Raw genomic sequence first — 20,056 nt, forward strand, 5'->3', positions numbered from 1 at the left:
GTGTCTGTCTCTGTGTGTGTGTGTGTGTGTCACAGTTTCTTGACGACTGTCTAGAGCTAAAATGGTTGGATGAAAAAATACCAAATTCGAAACTTAAGCCTGTTATGAAATGACAATGTGTTGATTAGTTTTTGAGCCAAATCATGCAAGACCAAGAGTCACTATAGAGGAACCCTCATATACTGTAATTCTGCAATTAATTATGAATTCTTCTTATCATTTGCTGTTGTAATGACCAATTTTATGATCAGAAAGGTAAATGATTACTGAAATATTATAGAATAGTTCAGACAACTTGGTTCCTAGAACTCAAAGGCTAGTGACGGTCATGTCCAAATTTTTTTGACTTAATAATGCTTGAGCTATTCACATTCAGTGCTTGTCTGTGATCCACACTGCTGTATAGTGCTCTGAAATCTGAGGTATGCAAATATACTAGAATTTTGTGTTTTACCCATCATGAAAAAAAAGCTAATTATTTTTATGTTAATGCTTTCATGTAGTTTAAATAATGGAGCTCGATTCTTTCTTGCAAATATGCTACATTTTTTCTTCAAATTGTTTTTCTGTCAGATTTTTATGTTTGGCTCTTAAATTCCAGACTGGTGTATGAATATGGCAAATTTTAATTACAAATGAAAAGTCACATTTATTACTGGCAATGTCTCAAGTGTTTGCTAGTTGGTAACTTAATAAATGTGTGCTGAAAATCTGAAATTCTAATTAAGTGAATTTTAAATCAAAATTACATGTCAGTTTATATTGAATGCTATTTTTATATATATATTTTTTGTTAAAATTTACAATGTTACATTTGTCACAAGGGTTCCAGAAAGGAGTTTATCAGCATGGCAGACTGAAATTGTGTCCAAACTTGTGTCTTTCAGCTCCAGTAACATGTAGCTTGGACGATGTGAGCATTAAAGGAGGATGGCTTAGTCAGACAGGGACTGAGTATGGAAGTAAATTAACATACCACTGTCCTGAAAATCAGTATCCCCACCCTATGCCGGAGCGGAGGTGTGAGAGGACTGGTCAGTGGACACGGCTTAAAACTTTTGATGGTGCACGGTATACAAGAACTCCAGAATGTAAACGTAAGTACAATTTATTTGTTGTTTCAGTCAGCCTCTCTCAGTCTCTTTTTCTCCACAGCAGATGGAAACAATTCCTTACTTTTTCTCTTTTCACAGCCGGACTGCACACTCAGTGAGGTTTATTATAGGGGATGGGTTATAAAATATTAAGATCAGGGATAAGGCACATTCTTCAAAAATGTAAGAGTGAGTTAAATGGCTGCTGGAATCAACTACACCTCTGAGCCAAACCCACAGATAACCTGCAGGAGTCCATACATATCTTATGCCTACATCTCATTTCAAGCAGCCAGTAGGTTCATGCTCTCCTTCTGCCACACGTTGATTAGATGAGCTCCTACTTGTTTCCTACTTGTTCTCTTTCAGCTCTGTTACCCTTTGAGCATTTACTTTTAGTACACCCTCAGCACCAACATTAAAAAGGGACTCTCCAGGGTCTAGTAAGGACTTTTCCAGGTGCTGAATTCTTCCGCTGTCCAGTGCTACTTCAGTGCCTCTTATCCCTCCAGAGAATCCCTCACTAGAGTCTACAAAACCAGACTGGCTTTTTTTTGCTGTTAATTTCACATATTCTTACACACATACTCACACTGGTTACTTTATCTGAGCTACATTTAAACATACAGTTTACTGCATATTCTAATAGACAATGACACTCTAACAATTTTAACTTTCACAGAATTCCTCTCAATGTCTGTTTGACATACAGTACACCCCAAAATGTTATCTAGTCGGTAATTTGACACTCTTGGAAACTACGTCACAAATATTAATTCTCTAATGAACTTATTTGTACTTGCTTGCTATTTCAGTTACAGAACATTTCCCACATGAGCTTTGAGTCCACAAGTTATTTAAAAAATTCTAAAATAAAAACAAACTGAAATAGTTTGAAATATTATGAATTGTATCTAGCATACTGTAAAAGCACAATTTTATGATTTTTATGAAAAGCACAGCATTATGATGATGTAATTCAAATAATTCACTAAATAGTTCTGGAAATTTTGTCAAAGAGTGTACTAAAACAAGACTTTCATGAATTGTAAAATAACAATTTCAGTTGTACTTTCACAAGAGGTTTAATTTATTCATAATGAGTGTATATCTTACTGCAATATGAACATAAAGAGAATTTCCAATTGAGAGGTAAACTCATCATTCTAGCCAGATGTAAATATTTTTGAGTAAAAACGTAAAACAATAACAACATTGTACTCTGTGGTCCTCTCCGGGGATAAAAGGAGAAGCAGGCACTCTAAGGTATCAAGGGGCTTCTTGCCTATTTCATTGGGTTTTGCTTGAAAGACACGAGGAGAAGAAGCAATAACTTAAAGGCTCCTTGAATCGAGACTGCATTTGTACTTTATTGTGCTGGAGACCTTGACTCTGAGCTCACCACCTTGACCAGTGAGTAGGAATGAGAGGTAGGGATTAGTTGATCTTTTTTTTTATTTGTTTCCTTCTCTACTTGCCTTTTTTTTTTTTTTTACTTTATCACATACTCTGTGTTCCCCCTATTTTGCTAACTGAATGACCACAAAAGATGTAAAAATATACTAGAATCAGACAGGACAGTCATCCATGTCTAACTGTCCAAACCTACATCTGTATGCTTATGAATGGTCATTGTGAAGCAGAAAACCAGGCATCCATGGATGTCTGCTCATTCCTGCCACATATGTGGGATTAGGTCTATGAATTATTATTTTTCATTTATTACTGTATAAACAAATTTACCCAAGATGAGAAAGGTGATGAAGATATATGAGAATTATATTTTACACACACACACACATGCACACACACATACACACACATACATATATATATATATATATATATATATATATATATATATATATATATATATATATATATATATATATAAGGTATATACAGTTTTACAACTTGAACATATGCAGGTTAATTAACTTGCTCAGAAGCACTAAGTGAGTCAAAGGGATTAAACTGGCCAATTGTGTAACTTTAATGTTTTAAAATTTGAAATGAGTACATCTGAATATTTCATTGTGGAATAGTAACAGCATGGCCTAAACATTATTTAATTTTCTGTTAATAATCATATTTTCAATTTGCATCATTTGCTGTTGAGAGGTTTCATCTTGCTGGAACCGTGTCCAATTAGTTTTTTTAACTGACAATATATAATACTACGGTATATTAATTCAGCATTAAAGCATTAGCTAAATTCTTAAATGTTTTCCTTCAGAAATTATATGTCCAGACCCTTCAGGGTTTCAGCATGGGGCACTGGAGCCATCTCAGCCACTTTATTATATAGGAGACACCACCACATATCAGTGCTATGAAGGATATGAGCTGTATGGTTCAGCAAGCAGGATATGCCAGCCTAATGGAAAGTGGAATGGGTCCACACCTATTTGTGTCAGAAAATGTAAGTAACATTTTAAATCTGATTTTTTTAAAGCATGAAATGAAATGTTAAAATACATTATTGTATTCCTTTCAACTGAGAAAAAAATAATGCAACCTATATTTACAGAAAACTCTAGAGTAAATTTTAGTTTCATTGATATGTAAAAATCTCACTGTGTCCCTGTTCAGACACAGACGCACACTGTGTAGCTCATTAAATTAGATTTTAGATTTGTAATCCAGTTGCACACAATTGCTTTATGATGCAATTTTTTCATGTTAATTTAAGTGCTCTCATTTAAAACCACAGTTTTAAAATAATATATAATTGAATACACTTTTAAACAAATGTAATACATATGACAGGTCAGTTTTGTAAAGTTATGCATTATAAAATATCTTCTAAAGGAAATATTAACACAATCTGCTGTTTAGCTGATGAAGAGGCTTGTACAGACCCTGGGGTTCCTGCCGGCAGCAGAAGGACTGGCAATAGCTTCGACATTGATGACAAGGTGACATATGAGTGTGCAAGAGGATTGATTTTGTTTGGATCCAAAGTAAGAGTTTGTCAAGAATCTGGGGAATGGACTGGCTCTGAACCTGTCTGCTACTGTAAGTCCATCATAATGCAAAAACAGATTGCATTGACTAAGTATTAACTGTGTTTATTACAGTTCTGTTTTTTAAATGTAACACCTAATTTTCTATAAAATCTTTCTGTGTAGGATTTCATAATTTATTTTATGTTACATGTGATTATTTTAAAAATGAAATAGTATGTCATGCAATTTAAAGATGGATATCTGAGTTAATGCAACGTGATAAGGTCACCCTTATCATGCAAGAGCAAACACTCTGTCACTACCACTGTGACTTTCATTTGGGAAACTTTGAGATTGAGCTAATCACTTTTGTAACCTTTTTTAAAGCTGTATCCATTATTAGAAGTTAACCTAATTTTATTAATTTACGTATTACAACTCCACAAAGGTATTTAGTTTGACATTTATTTTTACAGCTAATGTAAGGTGAAGAGATTGTTATTTATTATTAATTAGGGAAACATTCTCTGTATAGTCTTCTCAAATTACACTTGCAGGAATTTACATGGTGATATCCCTCTCTCTGAGGCTTAGGGACATTACAGCAACACTCTCATTGTAACCTTCTTCTGATTGTTCAAAATCCTCATCTGACAGTGCAGAAACAGACTCATCAGCAATACACAAAACACTGGCAGAGTATTTTTTTTTTTTTTAACAAGAGCAAAGGTTGGAATTTGAAGCCATGCAGTAAGGAAAATCAATGCTGCTAGGTTTATTTCACTGACTTTTCTCCATTTACCAGCTAAAACCAAACAGTTTGATGACTTTTGTTGATGTTTAGCCTTCTACCCCCTGATGCTGACTTTTGTCAAGACCCACCCTGTTAAGGTATCATGTTGGGCCTCTCTAGACCCTCTAGATCAGTGGTCCCCAACCTTTTTGACAGCAAGGACCACTTTATTAGATGCAAATTTTTCCACAGACCGGTCGGGGGTGGGGGGGGGCAGTTTTATACACAATTTACATAACATTTCTATTATTATTAAGTTATTAAGCAGTTCACATACGTTTGCAACCCGAGATTTTTCTTCTTTTTTTGCATATAACAAAGACATATGCTTTGCATTTGCCATTCCAACAGATTGCACATCACAAACATTAACACTGTTATCGTTTTTTTCGTGTCTGCCGTTTCCATAGGAGGGTGACAATGAGTTAAATTCCAATGGATGTTTTTCAAAAGTTGACAAGCAATAAGCAAAAGGTATCACTGAAAACCACAGAAAACAAAAACGGCAAAAAAAAAAAAAACAGTACAAGGAAAGTTCAAAGAAAGAATTTTTTTTTTACAATGTTTCTGTTTGGGGATCGTTGTGTAAATGTGTACAACTGAGCTGCGACCACAGATCTAACTGCTCTGTGGATGATTCGTTCAAGCATTTCAAGGTCACTTCGTTGTAATGAAAGCATCTGCTGAATGTACTTCGTAGTAACGAGATTTCTATAGACTCGTGTCATATGGGGAAACTGTCGGGACCATAAAAATACTTTGTTGTAATATTCTCTCATCTCGGTCTCTCTCTTCTCTCTGTGCCACTGCAAAGCCCCGCCCGCCAAGCGTTCTGAAAAGTCTGAGTGAGTCTCCATTGCTGGCAGTTCTCTCGCGGCCCGGCTGTCAGATGGCTGCGGCCCGGTAGTGGGTCACGGACCAGTGGTTGGGGACCCCTGCTCTAGATCACAGGTGTCGAACTCCAGTCCTGGAGGGCCGCAGTGGCTGCAGGTTTTTCATTCTGTCCTTCTTCATTTGTGACATGCTTTTGCTGCTAATTAACTTCTTTTGCCTTAGTTTTGATTAACTTGACTCAGACCCCTTAGTTGTCTCTTTTTCCTTAATTAGCAGCCAAACAATAATGAGACACAAAACAAACCGCCACATGACCAGCTCACCTGTGCCCATCACACAATATCTGAAAATAACGAAAGGTGAATGCTTCAGTAAGGTTGATCTCTCAGGTCACCAAAACATTTTGACGATGTTCTTAGAAAAAACAGAAAATCAACAGTTTTCGAAATGTCTGCCGTGGCAGAAAGAGAGCAGCAACAAGCTGTGGAATTAAATAACGAGTTTAATTAATGGCAAGAATCAGCTTTTCATTAAGAGATTGGTTAGAGTGAAAATTGGTTGGAGTTTGAAATTCCAATTTAGCTGGTCATCTGTCAGCTTGTTTCACATCTCATTTCTGTTTGGCTCTCATTTAATGAAGAAAGCAATAAATTCAGAGGACTGAATCCTTATAAATAGGGCTATTAAAATGAAGGGAAACTGAGTTAATTAGCAGCGAAAATTAGTCATTGATTAGGAAAAGGGTTAGAATGAAAACCTGCAGCCACTGCGGCCCTCCAGGCCTGGAGTTTGACACCCCTGCTCTAGATGCTTTCATGTCTTCAAGTGACAATCACATGATAGGTTGTCCTTTTTTTTTATACCTTTCTGAATGTCTATGGGGTAATGTTGAAAGTGAATTTGTATATGAAATCTACTTTACTTATTCTGTGGTTGAATATTCTTTACCATACTTATTGCAATGGATTGTTTTATTACTAAAAAAGAGCAAGAAATTAGCTTAACATTGTGCAATACTTAAACTGGCTTGAACTGAAGAAGCTGAAAACCATGGATCTTCAAGTGGAAATCTGTGCTGAATTGTCATAGAAGACACAAAGCCCCAGATATTTTAAATGAAAAGAACTTGTGAACAAGTGTAAAATCTGAGAAGTCTATCTTATACAGCAAATTGTAGCCCAAAGGTGTGCAGTTTGAGTTAAATAGTGACTCTAAACTTATACAAGTCAGGTCAGGTTCGGGTGCATGCACTGGTACAGCATGTTTCCGCACCCACCACAAAACAAAACAGCTCGGGATCCTGGTTGGCAATGCCTAAGGCAGACACACAGACAAGTCTCACCCTCTGGAAATGACTGTCTATCTGCCACAGCCATGTGTAACATAGCCGATAATGAAGATTCTGTGAACCGAGTCACAGGATGTAATCATTACATCTTGCCTGAAGAAGGGGCCTGAGTTGCCTCGAAAGCTTGCTTATTGTAATCTTTTTAGTTAGTCAATAAAAGGTGTCATTTTGCTTGGCTTTTCTCGCTATATATATTGTAATTCATGCAAGCGCGTTTTCTTTGGTATGCGCTGTCATTTTCTTTGTTATAAGTGGAGTAAATACATAATAATTTCATTTAATTAAAATACAGTAAAATGTACGGATGCTCACCAATGATGAATGATATTGATGATGATGATGATGAAGTAGCTTTAAAACTTTAGTAGATTTAAAACTCCTCGGGTGGCGCTTCTTCTTCAGGCGCTTCAGGAGGAGTCATATCTTTGTATGGGTCTTCTTCTGGTGGGGTTTCGTGCTGGCTCTTCTTTATAGGTTTCAGGAACATTGTGATAGGAAGTTGCTACATTGTCTCCTGTAGCGAACTGCTGGTACAATTTCCGTGCTTCCGTGATGTTACCATCTTCTTGCAGTCAGTGATCCACAGTGCCAAGGCAGGTTCCATCCTGACGATATTTTTATTCCTTACGGTCTTTTCCTTTTTGGCACTATCACAGTAACTTACAGATACGGTACTCCAGATTGCTGCTTCATTCTTCTTTATGTAGCATACGGTGCTTTCATTAATGCCATAGTGGCACGCTACTGCAACATAACAGTTTAGTTCCCGGAGCAAATCAACCTTCTCCTGGAGTGTTTTAAACTTCTTCTGGCGCTTAGGCTCAGTTCCAGAAGCCTTAGAAGGTGCAGGGCGATTTGATGACATCGTGTGCGTTTAAAAATAAGACGTGTCACAAAGCAGCAGTCAATCATCAGCAAGGAGAAATGAATAACGCTCTTGGATTGACTACTTTCACCATCCCAAACTGCATTCCCAAACGTCTTTCCTTTAAAGATAGGTTGAGAAGCTCAGTCATCCAGGATGGACTCAGAGTACAGCCGCTGCTCCTCCGCTTCGAGAGGAGTCAGATGAGGCGGCTCGGACATCTGATCAGGATGCCTCCTGGACGCCTCCCTGGTGAGGTGTTCTGGGCACATCTAACTGGGAGGAGGCCCCGGGGAAGACCCAGGACATGCTGGAGGGACTATGTCTCTTGGCTGGCCTGGGAACGCCTTGGGATTCTCCCGGAAAAGTGGCCGGGGAGAGGGAAGTCTGGGCATCTCTGCTCAAGCCCCCGCGACCCGATCTCGGATAAGCGGAAGAGGATGGATGGATGGATGGATGGATGGATGGATGGATATTTGCACTTCTGCTAACAATTAATAGTTAGGTTCTAAGAAAAAATCCGGGAACAACTGAGTTCACGAACCCTGAACCGCGACTTTGCGTTGGTCTACTGTATTCATTAAAGAGTGATAAAAAATACAGGTATAATAGACAATAACTTTGAATAATGTTAACGTTTACCCCACCGGGTGGAACTGAAGAGTCACATAGTGTGGGGGAGGAACGATCTCCTCAGTCTGTCAGTGGAGCAGGACATTGACAGCAGTCTGTTGCTGAAGCTGCTCCTCTGTCTGGAGATGATCCTGTTCAGTGGAAGCAGTGGATTCTCCATGATTGACAGGAGCCTGCTCAGCGCCCATTGCTCTGCCACAGATGTCAAACTGTCCAGCTCCATGCCTACAATAGAGCCTGCCTTCCTCACCAGTTTGTCCAGGCATGAGGTGTCCCTCTTCTTTATGCTGCCTCCCCAGCACACCACCGCGTAGAAGAGGGCGCTCGCCACAACCGTCTGATAGAACATCTGCAGCATCTTATTGCAGATGTTGAAGGACGCCAGCCTTCTAAGGAAGTATAGTCGGCTCTGTCCTCTCTTGCACAAAGCATCAGTATTGGCAGTCCAGTCCAATTTATCATCCAGCTGCACTCCCAGGTATTTATAGGTCTGCACCCTCTGCACACAGTCACCTCTTATGATCACGGGGTCCATGTGGGGCCTGGGCCTCCTAAAATCCACCACCAGCTCCTTGGTTTTGCTGGTGTTCAGTTGTATGGCATACTGGCATGTGAAAGTTAACAGACTTACCTTAATAATTCTAAAAAAAAAATCCTCCACTGAAGTTTTTCTGTCTTGGTCCAGTTTTGATGCCTTTTTATTATTTAGTGTTCTTCAATGATATTTCTTATATTGCAAAAACTGATTATTAGAAATGGAAATAGGGAAGTGGAATACACGCCATCCATTGCTGGCAAACTAACAACAAATCGATTTATCCATCAATGTGTCATTTCCAAATTTTGTGAAAAGGGCTAATCCTTGCTTATTTTTCAAAATATTTAATAGATTGCTATTTTTTTTGTTCTGTCATGTCAGTTCATTTTTTATATTTCAGATTTCTCTTTTCTGAGAAAGTATACTAAATGATTTGTGGTCTGGAACGGATTAGTAATTCTCAGTCCTTCACAAACACTTCTTGAAAGAACACAGCACAGATCCAATAGGACCAAGTTAGGCCGTGAACTGCTGCTTACTTGGTCTCATTTGTAATTGGTAATTGGTTAAGAAAACAGGAAACAAGTTAAAAGCTATGAACAGATCTTTAAGAAAAAAAAAATTAAGGGTGTGGGAATTAAAAGTTAACTTTAAAACTGCTGCTTGTATAATACTTACCTCACTGGCCGTAACTACTGTAGCTTCTAATTTAAAATTGTTTTTGACCAAAAACCAGCAGCCACCAGGACTTGAACTTCAGCACTCAGAATTATGATGTTAAGATGATGTTCCACCAAAAAATTATCTTTTTTAAAGCTTTACTTACCACTGTTGTTTTTAGTTGTTTGTGAGAAAAAGTATGTAGGCCTAATCTTTTTTTAAATGGGGACTGGAGATGACAACTTTGGATTTCAATGGGGGCCCATTGGGTTCTGATTAAAGAACATCAAACAACATTGACTCATCTATGAAAAAAAAAACTCTTTTTTTCTTGTGTGATATATTCCACATGTTCTTTTGTTCTTTAGCCAGTAACATAAACTGATTGAATAGTGGGTTCCTTGTTTTAGCTACTTATCACATTATGAAGCTAATTTGTTCTCTAAAACAACCCAATGCTTTCACTAACCATCACATAATGATAAGAAAAAACTAAAACTGAAAGCACCGTCTGTATACATGCAAGAAAGAAAACACATTTACTTATAATTTAAAACATACAAGAGCCAATAATGTTGTAGAATTAAAGTACAAAACAATGCAGCCCTGCTGCTAAAGGTGAAAAAGATCTTGATTAAAATATCCAGTGGAAATAGTATGAAGTGAAATAACTGTGGCTTTCTAAAGCATTAGTGGCCAGTTGTGTTTGATGAGAAGCACCTCAACTCAAATTAGGCTATTAATATCTGAAACTAATTTTGTGAATATTATTACGCATTAACCATATTTTTCATATTTTTTTTCTCTTCTTTAACAGATCCTTACACTTACGACACACCAGAAGAAGCAGCCTCTAAACTGGGTTCCAGTTTGAATGCTTTGCTGGAGGTTTCCAATCCTGAAAAACCTAACGAGAAAAGTAAGTCTAAAGATGATGTAAGTCAGAATAGTTTCTTGAAACATGCGTGCTGCAATTTATTCAGTTAATGTCCCATCAATCATCTTTGTGTCCACATTTTCTTGTTGGGAGAAATGCTCATCAGGCCTATTCAAGTTTGCAGGGAGTAGCGTCAATCTCAGCAGCTTTGGAAAAGCGCTTGGAAACAACCCTTTTGCTTGCCCAAGAAAAGTTATATTTATTGTTTTGTTAATTTATGTTTCCATTATGCTTATTCATTTTATTATCTTAAACTAGCCTGTCAAGGACAATACTTACAATGTATTTACAAATATTTGATCTTTTTTGCCTTACTGTCAGTATTTATCCTATGCCTACCCTCGGTATCCTCATCTGCCTCAACCTGTCTCAGCTGCTGTTTCTTCTCTTGTTTGCGTCCCCGTAAAGCCTGCTTCTCAGATTCTGTCATAATAAGGGACTTCCACTGGATGAGACAACAGTCCATTGGAGGATAGGCTTACATACACACTCACATATACAGGACCAGTGTAGAACTGATAATTATAAAGTTTGTAGGATCAGTACTATCATGTGTACAGAGTACAATGAAACATGCAATACATCGCCACTCTCTGGCAGCATGATTAGTGAGTATAACGACCTCACTCTCACAACCCGGACAAAAAATAATAACACTATAAGAATGGTGTGTTTCCTGTGACTCTGAACTGGATTAAGTGGGTTTGATAAGAAATGGATGTCTCGAGTGCGGCACAGTGGCGCAGTGGTAGTGCTGCTGCCTCACAGTAAGGGGACCTGGGTTCGCTTCCCAGGTCCTCCCTGTATGGAGTTTGCATGTTTCTGCCGTGTCTGCGTGGGTTTCCTCCAGGTGCTCTGGTTTCCTCCCACAGTCCAAAGACATGCAGGTTAGGTGTATTGGTGATTCTAAATTGTCCCTAGTGTGTGTGTGTGTGTGTGTGTGTCCTGTGGTGGGCTGGTGCCCTGCCTGGGGGTTTGTTTCTGTCTTGCCGCCCTGTGCTGGCTGAGATTGGCTCCAGCAGGATATAACGGGTTAAAGAATGAGTGACTGGATGTCTAGATCAATCAAGTCATGTATTAATTGATGCTTAGAGACAGAGAGCAAAAGGTTACTGCACAATCAAACCATGTTTATTCCACATAGAAACTGACATAACAAGGAAATTATAACTCCACCTGAAGCTGAAGCACCTATATATGATTTAAAAATATCATTGAATTAAAATGGGCTGGTCATCTTAACTGTGTTTTTCGGTCATAAGATAAAAGAACAACCTTCTACAAATAAATAAATATTTACCAATGTATTTTGCTGCTGGCATAAGCTCTGGCTCCCCACAACTCTGAATCGACAGATTTTAACCTCTTTTGTTTGTTTTTTACCTTATAGAGGATCATGCAAGAAAGATCATTCTAAAGCAGAATAGTATACTTCACATTTATATAGTTTTAGACACATCGGACAGTGTTCAAGATCAGTTTGAACAATCCAAAAAATGTGTAATGGATTTGATGGACAAGGTAATCAGCTACTTTAACTTCTGCATAGCTTTTCTAAGAACCAGAGAAAAACAACTCATAAGTTAATTCAGTTGTTTCTATATTTATAAACAGATCAGTGCTTATGAAGTTTCCCCAAAATATGCAATTTTATCCTTTGCCTCAACTACAATTACTGTTGTTGACATTGCTGACAAAAAGATGGATCCTGCTCAAGCCATACAAAAGTTGGAAGAGTTTAAATCAGATGGTAATGTTCTGTTTCTTTCAAGAATTTTAAACTGTTTTTTCTGTTTGTAATATTATAACTGCAAATAGTGTGCTGCTTCTTATTTACTTGCCAAAAAGATACATTTTAAATGTTAAATGTACTGTATATTAATGAACAAACAAGCTAATTTGCGTATGATGGCTATTTCAGTTATAGAACATTTTGATTACAGAATCTCATATGAGCTCTAAAACATATTTATAGTCTTGTTCACATAGTTTAAGTGCCATTATCTAAATAATTCTGAAATAGTGACACACTAAAATAAAGCAGACAAATTATATATTACAAGTCATATTTAACATAGTACAAAAGCTCAGTTTTCCAACAGCATTACAGATGTCCACTGACTCAAAGCTTCACAATGTGAACTCACCTGCAGTGTGTCTGCAGTATATTTCTGTCACAGTCATTGTATACTGTCCAGTTGATCAACTTACCATTCTTAGGATACATATGAAACACATGAGCTGCAAAAATAAGTGTTACATGCTCCCGTTATTTGTAGTAGATCTTGAAATTCCATTTTATGATTTGCAGGAGCATACTGTACAACCCGACAGCTCCCTCTAGTGTTAATCAGCCCCATTGCAGAGATTTCAAAGTCAAAGCAAACTTTATTGTCATCTCAACCATATACAAGTATACAGATAGACGAAATTGCGAAGCTCAGGGTCCACAGTGTAACAACATGAAGTGCAAATATAAAAAATAAAAAATTAAAATTAAATTAAAATTAGAATTAAAATTTTAAATTAAAAATTAAAATTAAAACACAAACAAGACAAGACACTGTGCAAAGACAAGACAAAGAAGTAGCAGCAATATTGATGTGTAGTAAGCAATATGAACATTGATGCAACGTATGGTATTTTTCAATTTAGATGCATATAGTCAATAAATATTGTGACAGATAAGGGGCACTATCACTCCCTTGAACCCTCAGATCAGACACCAGATAAAAGTCCAATTCTTGACTTTATTATAATAATCACTAAGCACCCTCCACTCCACAATACTCATAAACAAATCAATAATCTCAATTAATAATCAATAAACAATCCTCCACTCCCAGACGCGTTGCCACCCTTCCTCCCGACTCAGCTCGTCCGTCTGGGATTTCCCAGAGTCCTTTATAGTCCTTGACCCGGAAGTGCTTCTGATCCCTCAGTCCATGTGATTATCCAGCACTTCCGGGTCAGGTGAAAACTCTCCTTCTTCATCCCGGAAGTATGTAATTTCCTGTGTCGCTGTGACTAAGATGTACTTCAGGGTTATAGGGAAAATAGCAGTCCCTGCTCCTTCCTGCAGCATCCCCTGGAGGCCCCCATGGTATTCAGCAGGGCTGTGATGTAAAACTCCACTGTCCATGATGCCCTGCTCTAACTCGGGGCACCTCTATGTTGCAAGAAGGGCTCCACCTGGCGGCCTGGGGGTATTGGCCGGGATGACAATATGTAATATAATAAATAAATAACAGATACACTTAATACAGCACAGTGTAAGGTAGTACAGAAATAGCAGCATAACTCAGTGTATGATAATAGTTGTTTAAAACGTGTAAACAATGACTATTAGCTTAACAATGTTATTAGCTTGGCCATTACATTTAAAGTGCTCCATACTTCATTTATTCCCCAACCACTGGTTACTGTAAGTTCTGCTGGATTGTTTTCAAAATGTATATTTTTAAAGATTTAAATGCATATTTAAACATAATTTTTATTGATTTACCGTTTCATTCTATTCTTTTTCAGTACACTCGGATCTGACTGGAACAAATATAAAAGGCGCAATGGACAAGGTGTATGACATGATGAGCGCACAGAAAGCAACGTTGAAAAATTTTAATGAAGTTAGGAATGTTATCATTTTATTAACTGATGGTGCGTTGAAATGAATCCTATTTGACATATATATATTAGCATCACTGTCAATAGTAAATATTAATAACTATGCAGAGATATACTGAGTTCTGATTCTATTCTGAATATTGAGCTTTAAAACCGCAGTGTCTTTATATATCAATATAAATTATTACTATTTATAAATATATATTAGGTCATGTGAACATGGGTGGAGATCCTTACCCTACTGTGAGGAAAATTCAGTATCTGGTTGGAACTAATGCGTCAGGAGATGCAAGAGATGAATATCTGGGTGAGAAAGGATTTTGGTTATTTTTATGCTTTGCTCAATTTCTGGATTTGCAACTTAAATTTGTAAATTAAATATATTGCTTGTTTTAAAACATGTCAATATTTTAACTTTTTGCATTGTATTTATTTCAATATTACTTGACATAGCTGGTTTTCTTTATGTACACTTGTTGAAAACAATCAGATATACAATCAAATATACACAAGTAGATGCATATACCATATATATTCGCGGATAAGTTCTCCCGCGGATAAATCAGGGCTTGATTTTACTGTATAATTTTTGGTATGTTATAATGTTGGTCATATAAGTTGAATGCGGAAAACTCACGCTATTGGTCCAAGAGCAACCACGGAGCAGGCTGCCTTTTGTATTCCTATGTATTGTGCCCACACAGTAATACCCACACTATTCCTAAGCAATGTTTTCACTGATTTGTGTTTTTTGTATCTCACACCCTTATACACCTTTATTGTAAGAGCATCCCTTATCTACGATGGAGCGTTTGATCAGAAGAAAACATGCAGGTGGTTTTAAAATTAAAAGTTGTTGAAGTGGCAAAAGAAATTGGTAATTGCGCTACTGCAACAAAATTTGATGTGTCTGAGAAACTGGTGCGAGATTGGAGGAAACAAGAAGATGTAAAAAAACTTTAAGTGTTGTATTTTTGAACGGGCGTATAAGTCGGGTCTTGCAACCCGAAAAATCGATCATAAAATCAGAACCTGACTTATATGCGGTAGTGGATAGCGCTTTGAGTACTGAGAAAAGTGTTATATAAATGTAATGAATTATTATTATTATTATTAATACTGAAAAAGGACTGCCTCAGTGAAGTTCTCTACTTATTTAAGAGGGATTATTTTACTTCTTTAATATTCTACTTCCATTAGTATTGTTTGGACAAACAATATTGAGCATGTGAGTAATTTGTTTCATACCTAGTGCAATCTGTAAATCAAAAAAGATTATGTGTTTTTCATTTGTTTGTTTATTATGTTATCTTCTTTCAGATATTTATGGATTTGGGGTTACAAATGATGTTGATAAGGATTTAATTAATAGACTGACCTCAAAGAAAAATAATGAAAACCATTACTTTATTCTGGAATCCCCTGAAAAGTTACGGGAAACCTTTGACAAAATGATAGGTATGTTTTGATCAGACTGAAATAGTGTGTGCACATGTAAAGGAAAATCTGGGAATTAATGAGCTTCCTTCAGGAAAATGTAATGCAAATCCTCTTATTGTAGCTGCTAGAGATTTACTGTTGCCTTATTTTGTTTCTTTTTTGTTTTAAAATTGATCAAATATTTAATTGCTTTTTGTATGAATTGAGCAATAAAACCCCAAGCAGGGGACATGAATTAACTGAATAAAGTGATGTCACAAACACCATACCACACCATATTCAAAGCAAGCTTGGACCAGCAGTCAAACAAATGACATGAAGCAAAGTGAATTAGCTGATATGCATTCATCATACAATATCTATTTCAGTAAAATATTTGAAAATAATAAAGTGAAGATTTAAGAAATATTGTTGTGCTCGGGATCACAAAACATCTTGAGGGTGATCTCAGAAAACAGAAATCAGCTATTTTGAAAATGACTGCTGTGGCTGAATGAGAGCACAGCGGAGCCATAGTATTTGCTAATATGACTCATTAGCAGGAAGAACTGGAGTCTACTGTAATTACAAAAATGGTTGGATTGAAAATAGTGTCCCTTCAAGAACTGAGTTTGAGCATGTTATCTTATCATTTACTTTTTATCTCATCGTTGTTTGGCTGCTGGTTTAAGATAAAAGAATCTGAAACATAAAGGCAACTCTTTAAAAATGAAGACAAAAAGACATCAGCTCTGTTAGTCGTGGTGACTGACTAGTTATTAACAAAGTGGTTGGATTGAAAACCTGAAACTGCTGTTGCCCTCCAGGATCTGAGCTTAGGCAGTTGTATACACTACAGAGAGAAACACAATTTGTGTAAGTAAGTGTATGGCAGAAACCAAAACAAGACATTTACATGTGAAACAAAGCACACTATGTGATCATGATGAACTTCACACACAGAGAGGATGATTTTGTGTTTTTTTGTCAAGTAATTTGTTGTCTCTATTGAATGCTTAAAACAGAATATTGTTGTCTTTCAGATATAATGCTGTTATTACTTAGTTAATAAATTTACTTTCTAAATCAGATGAATCGGACAGTGTGGCATTATGCGGTATTTACAAGGATACAGATGAGCAAAAACCACTGAAGCAGGGAGATTCCATGAAGCAAGAACACTATCCTTGGCATGTGTCTATCCAAATAACTGTAAGCACCAAATTAAGCGTACTATCCCAGATTTCCACCCACTTGTATATATACAGTATATAGAGATAGATAGAGAGAGAGAGTCTGCTAGATACTGTCCCATGGCACCTCAGACTTATAGTGAAGAAGCTGTTTCATTAGTGAGATCAACAACAGTTAAGGCATTATGTAACATTTTTAAGAAAAGTATTTTTGAAGTGCATGTAATTACTTCATCTGTTGTTTTGGACTGAGACTGACAATGTTATCTTAAATTTCTGAAACGTTTACCTGGTATTACTTAGTCTCTTATAAACAGAGAATCATACTAAAGGTTTTGTGAAAGTGGAGAACAATATGACCTATTTTTCATTTCAGTCCAGATTGAATAAAAATATAAAATTGTAAAAACTGAACTTCAGAGTCAAGTAATTTGAGGAAAAGGAGAGAAGAATTGGTTACGGTAGTCAGTTTAGTCGTCACAACTGCCTTACTGTGCAATTCACTTCATGCTAACATTTTATAAACATGTAAACTGACAGACGGTTGGTGGGATTTTAAGCCAATGGGCTCAAAGTTCTTACCTAAAATAAGCATCTAATGAGCATATAAGAAAGCTGGTATCTTAGTCTCTCTTGTGCTGGATGACAATATCAAAACTAAATATAGAAGTGCCCAAGATAGCAATGTTAGCTGTGAGCAGATCAGTTCTTTGAAAATTAAATAGTGACAATGACTCTTCTATCACATATTAAATAGTCAAGTCAGGAAATTAAAAAAGCCTCTTGAGAAAAGGCTGAAGTGGTATTCAGGAACAGTGAAAAAATAGAAAACAGATAAAACCCATAAGGCCCCCAAAAGCCACACAAATTGTGCGGAAAACAGAATCATGATTCCATCTTTATCTGACCTTTAAATGTTACTTTTACAGCGTCATGGAAAAGCCGAATCATGTAAGGGATCCATTGTTGGAAATAAGCATGTTCTGACCGCTGCACACTGCTTCACAACAGAAGATGATCAAAGCAATGTTAAGGTGCTAATCAACGACGATGATGATCAAAAGAAATCTAAAGGTAACTAAGACTACACATATATCATGTAAATCTATAAAGTATAAATTACATACTGCATATATATCATTGTAGAGGCTGTGAGACTGGAGAAATGGAGGCATATCACCAAGAACTGTTTACACATTTTCCATGTTAGTGTGACCATTTAAAATGTATCTCACACCACACTGGTCCTTACTTAAACCACAGAGAAGCTAGCAAAAAGTACCAGAACGATTTATATAAAACATTTTTCTTTTCCAAGCAGTTCCTCTGTTATAGTATAGCTCTGAAATTGAAAATCAATAGCAGACCAAGTGACTAAGAATTTATTGGCGTCACACCAAATGGTATATAAAATCTACAAATCAGCAGTCAAAAAGGAAAGGAAATGCAGGAAATCCTGAAAAAATAAACTTGTAAACAACAACATTTGTTTATATAGCACCTTCTAAAACAAAGTACAGTAAAACCTCAACTATCTATCAGTCTGCATTAACCGTCAGGGCAAAAAAAAAACAAAAAAACGTGGGCACCTATTACTGCTACTGCACACTACGCTGCGAGCTACTGTTATTCCCTAGCAGCATGTCATGCCGCATTTTTAAATGATTGTGTCAGTTACATACCTTCCACTTTAATTGTGTTTCATGGCTTTTCTCTTTTGTTATAATTAAAATCCTATACATTGTTACGGCTAATAAACATATACATTTGTTGTTGGACTTGTCACAGAAAAGTGAAATTGTTAAATGTTACGAAATGCGCTTCAAGTTGTCCTTCAATTTACAGAGTAGGAAGAACAACAGTGAATGATATAATAGTGATGCCGATAAAATTGAGAAACGTGTCGAAAATGGAAACCATTGATGGTAATGTTATTCTGTATTAATGTTAATGTTCTTCTGCATTATAATTTTCTTTTTAAAGTTTGTAGTATGCGTTGTTAATATATTGTGACGTGCAGGTAGCTTATGATGAGCTGTGCAGGAGCGTAAAGGGCGGAATGCTGTGTAAGTGATAGGACTGGGTGAAGGGGCAGACATGCCTCTTAGGAGATGAGTGACAGGAGAAGTTAGGAGAAAAAGGAAGGTGCCGTGGAAGGAAGGACGTTTTGAGTAGCAAGTCAGGAGACAATAAGCAGGAGTGTTTGTGATATAGAAAAAGACAGACATTTTTCTGAGTGGCAGGAGATAATTATCAGTAGGGAAAGGTTTCTTTTACTGTTTCGGAGATGTGCTCTGTAAACCAGATAATGGAATATAAAAGACAGGGCTTTTTACACTGGTCATTACAATATTATATAAATTAATTAATTTTGTCAATACTATATTATATTTTGTTAAGATAGTTTTTTTTTTTGTAAATAAATACGACTATTCTCTAAACTGATCTACTGTATGTCATTTTTAAAGTAGCTGTTCTGTTATCCGTCTTTTCTCTTATCTGTCACAGCCTTGGTCCAGACCCCTGACAGATAATTGAGGTTTTACTGTATAATTCAAGGTGCTTTATGAATGATGGGATGTGAGAACAAAGAAAAACAATAATCACATAAACAATTTATAAACAATTATTTTCCATCCATCCATTATCCAACCCACTATATCCTAACCACATGGTCACGGGGGTCTGCCGGATCCAATCCCAGCCAACACAGGGTGCAAGGCAGGAAACAAACCCTGGGCAGGGCACCAGTCCACCACAGTAAACAATTATCAGTATTTTAAAATTGATTACGAAAGGCACAGGCAGCCAGTGTATAGACGCTAATACTGGTGTAATGTGGTCAGATTTCTTCTTTTCAGTTAGGACGCTTGCAGCTGCATTCTGAACCAACTGTGATCAATTTGAATCAAAGACGTATCAACTTTTTTGTATTCTTTAAATATATAAACAATGAACATGTGATCGATTTCTTAATTGAAAGAATGCAATTCTGGTGACATAATAATTATAAGATCTAAAACTAAGATCCACCCGCCCCGCCCCGCCCCGCCCCACTCCGCTCCCCCGTTTTCTCTGTACTTTTCTCCAATCCCGTCTCACAATTATCTTACTTGGACTGTTGATAGGCCAATCAGAGGACACGTACATATTCAGCTTAACCTTACACA

At 36.8% G+C, this 20,056-nt stretch overlaps 1 protein-coding gene across 1 annotated transcript in view; it reads left to right on the forward strand.

The window, feature by feature from the left end:
* The window catches only part of LOC114650987 (complement factor B-like), a 42,190-nt gene that overhangs the window by 8,289 nt on the left and 13,845 nt on the right, over positions 1-20,056 (forward strand). The window contains exons 2-12 of the mRNA XM_028800945.2: positions 888-1,097; positions 3,331-3,516; positions 3,933-4,112; positions 10,531-10,632; positions 12,041-12,171; positions 12,265-12,400; positions 14,179-14,307; positions 14,483-14,581; positions 15,595-15,732; positions 16,784-16,905; positions 17,816-17,960. Of these exons, the coding sequence (XP_028656778.2) occupies positions 888-1,097; positions 3,331-3,516; positions 3,933-4,112; positions 10,531-10,632; positions 12,041-12,171; positions 12,265-12,400; positions 14,179-14,307; positions 14,483-14,581; positions 15,595-15,732; positions 16,784-16,905; positions 17,816-17,960 (1,578 nt within the window). The remainder of the gene's footprint in view (positions 1-887; positions 1,098-3,330; positions 3,517-3,932; positions 4,113-10,530; positions 10,633-12,040; positions 12,172-12,264; positions 12,401-14,178; positions 14,308-14,482; positions 14,582-15,594; positions 15,733-16,783; positions 16,906-17,815; positions 17,961-20,056) is intronic.

This window comes from Erpetoichthys calabaricus, chromosome 1, assembly GCF_900747795.2.
Source record: "Erpetoichthys calabaricus chromosome 1, fErpCal1.3, whole genome shotgun sequence".
NCBI classification, from domain to species: Eukaryota; Metazoa; Chordata; class Cladistia; order Polypteriformes; family Polypteridae; genus Erpetoichthys; species Erpetoichthys calabaricus.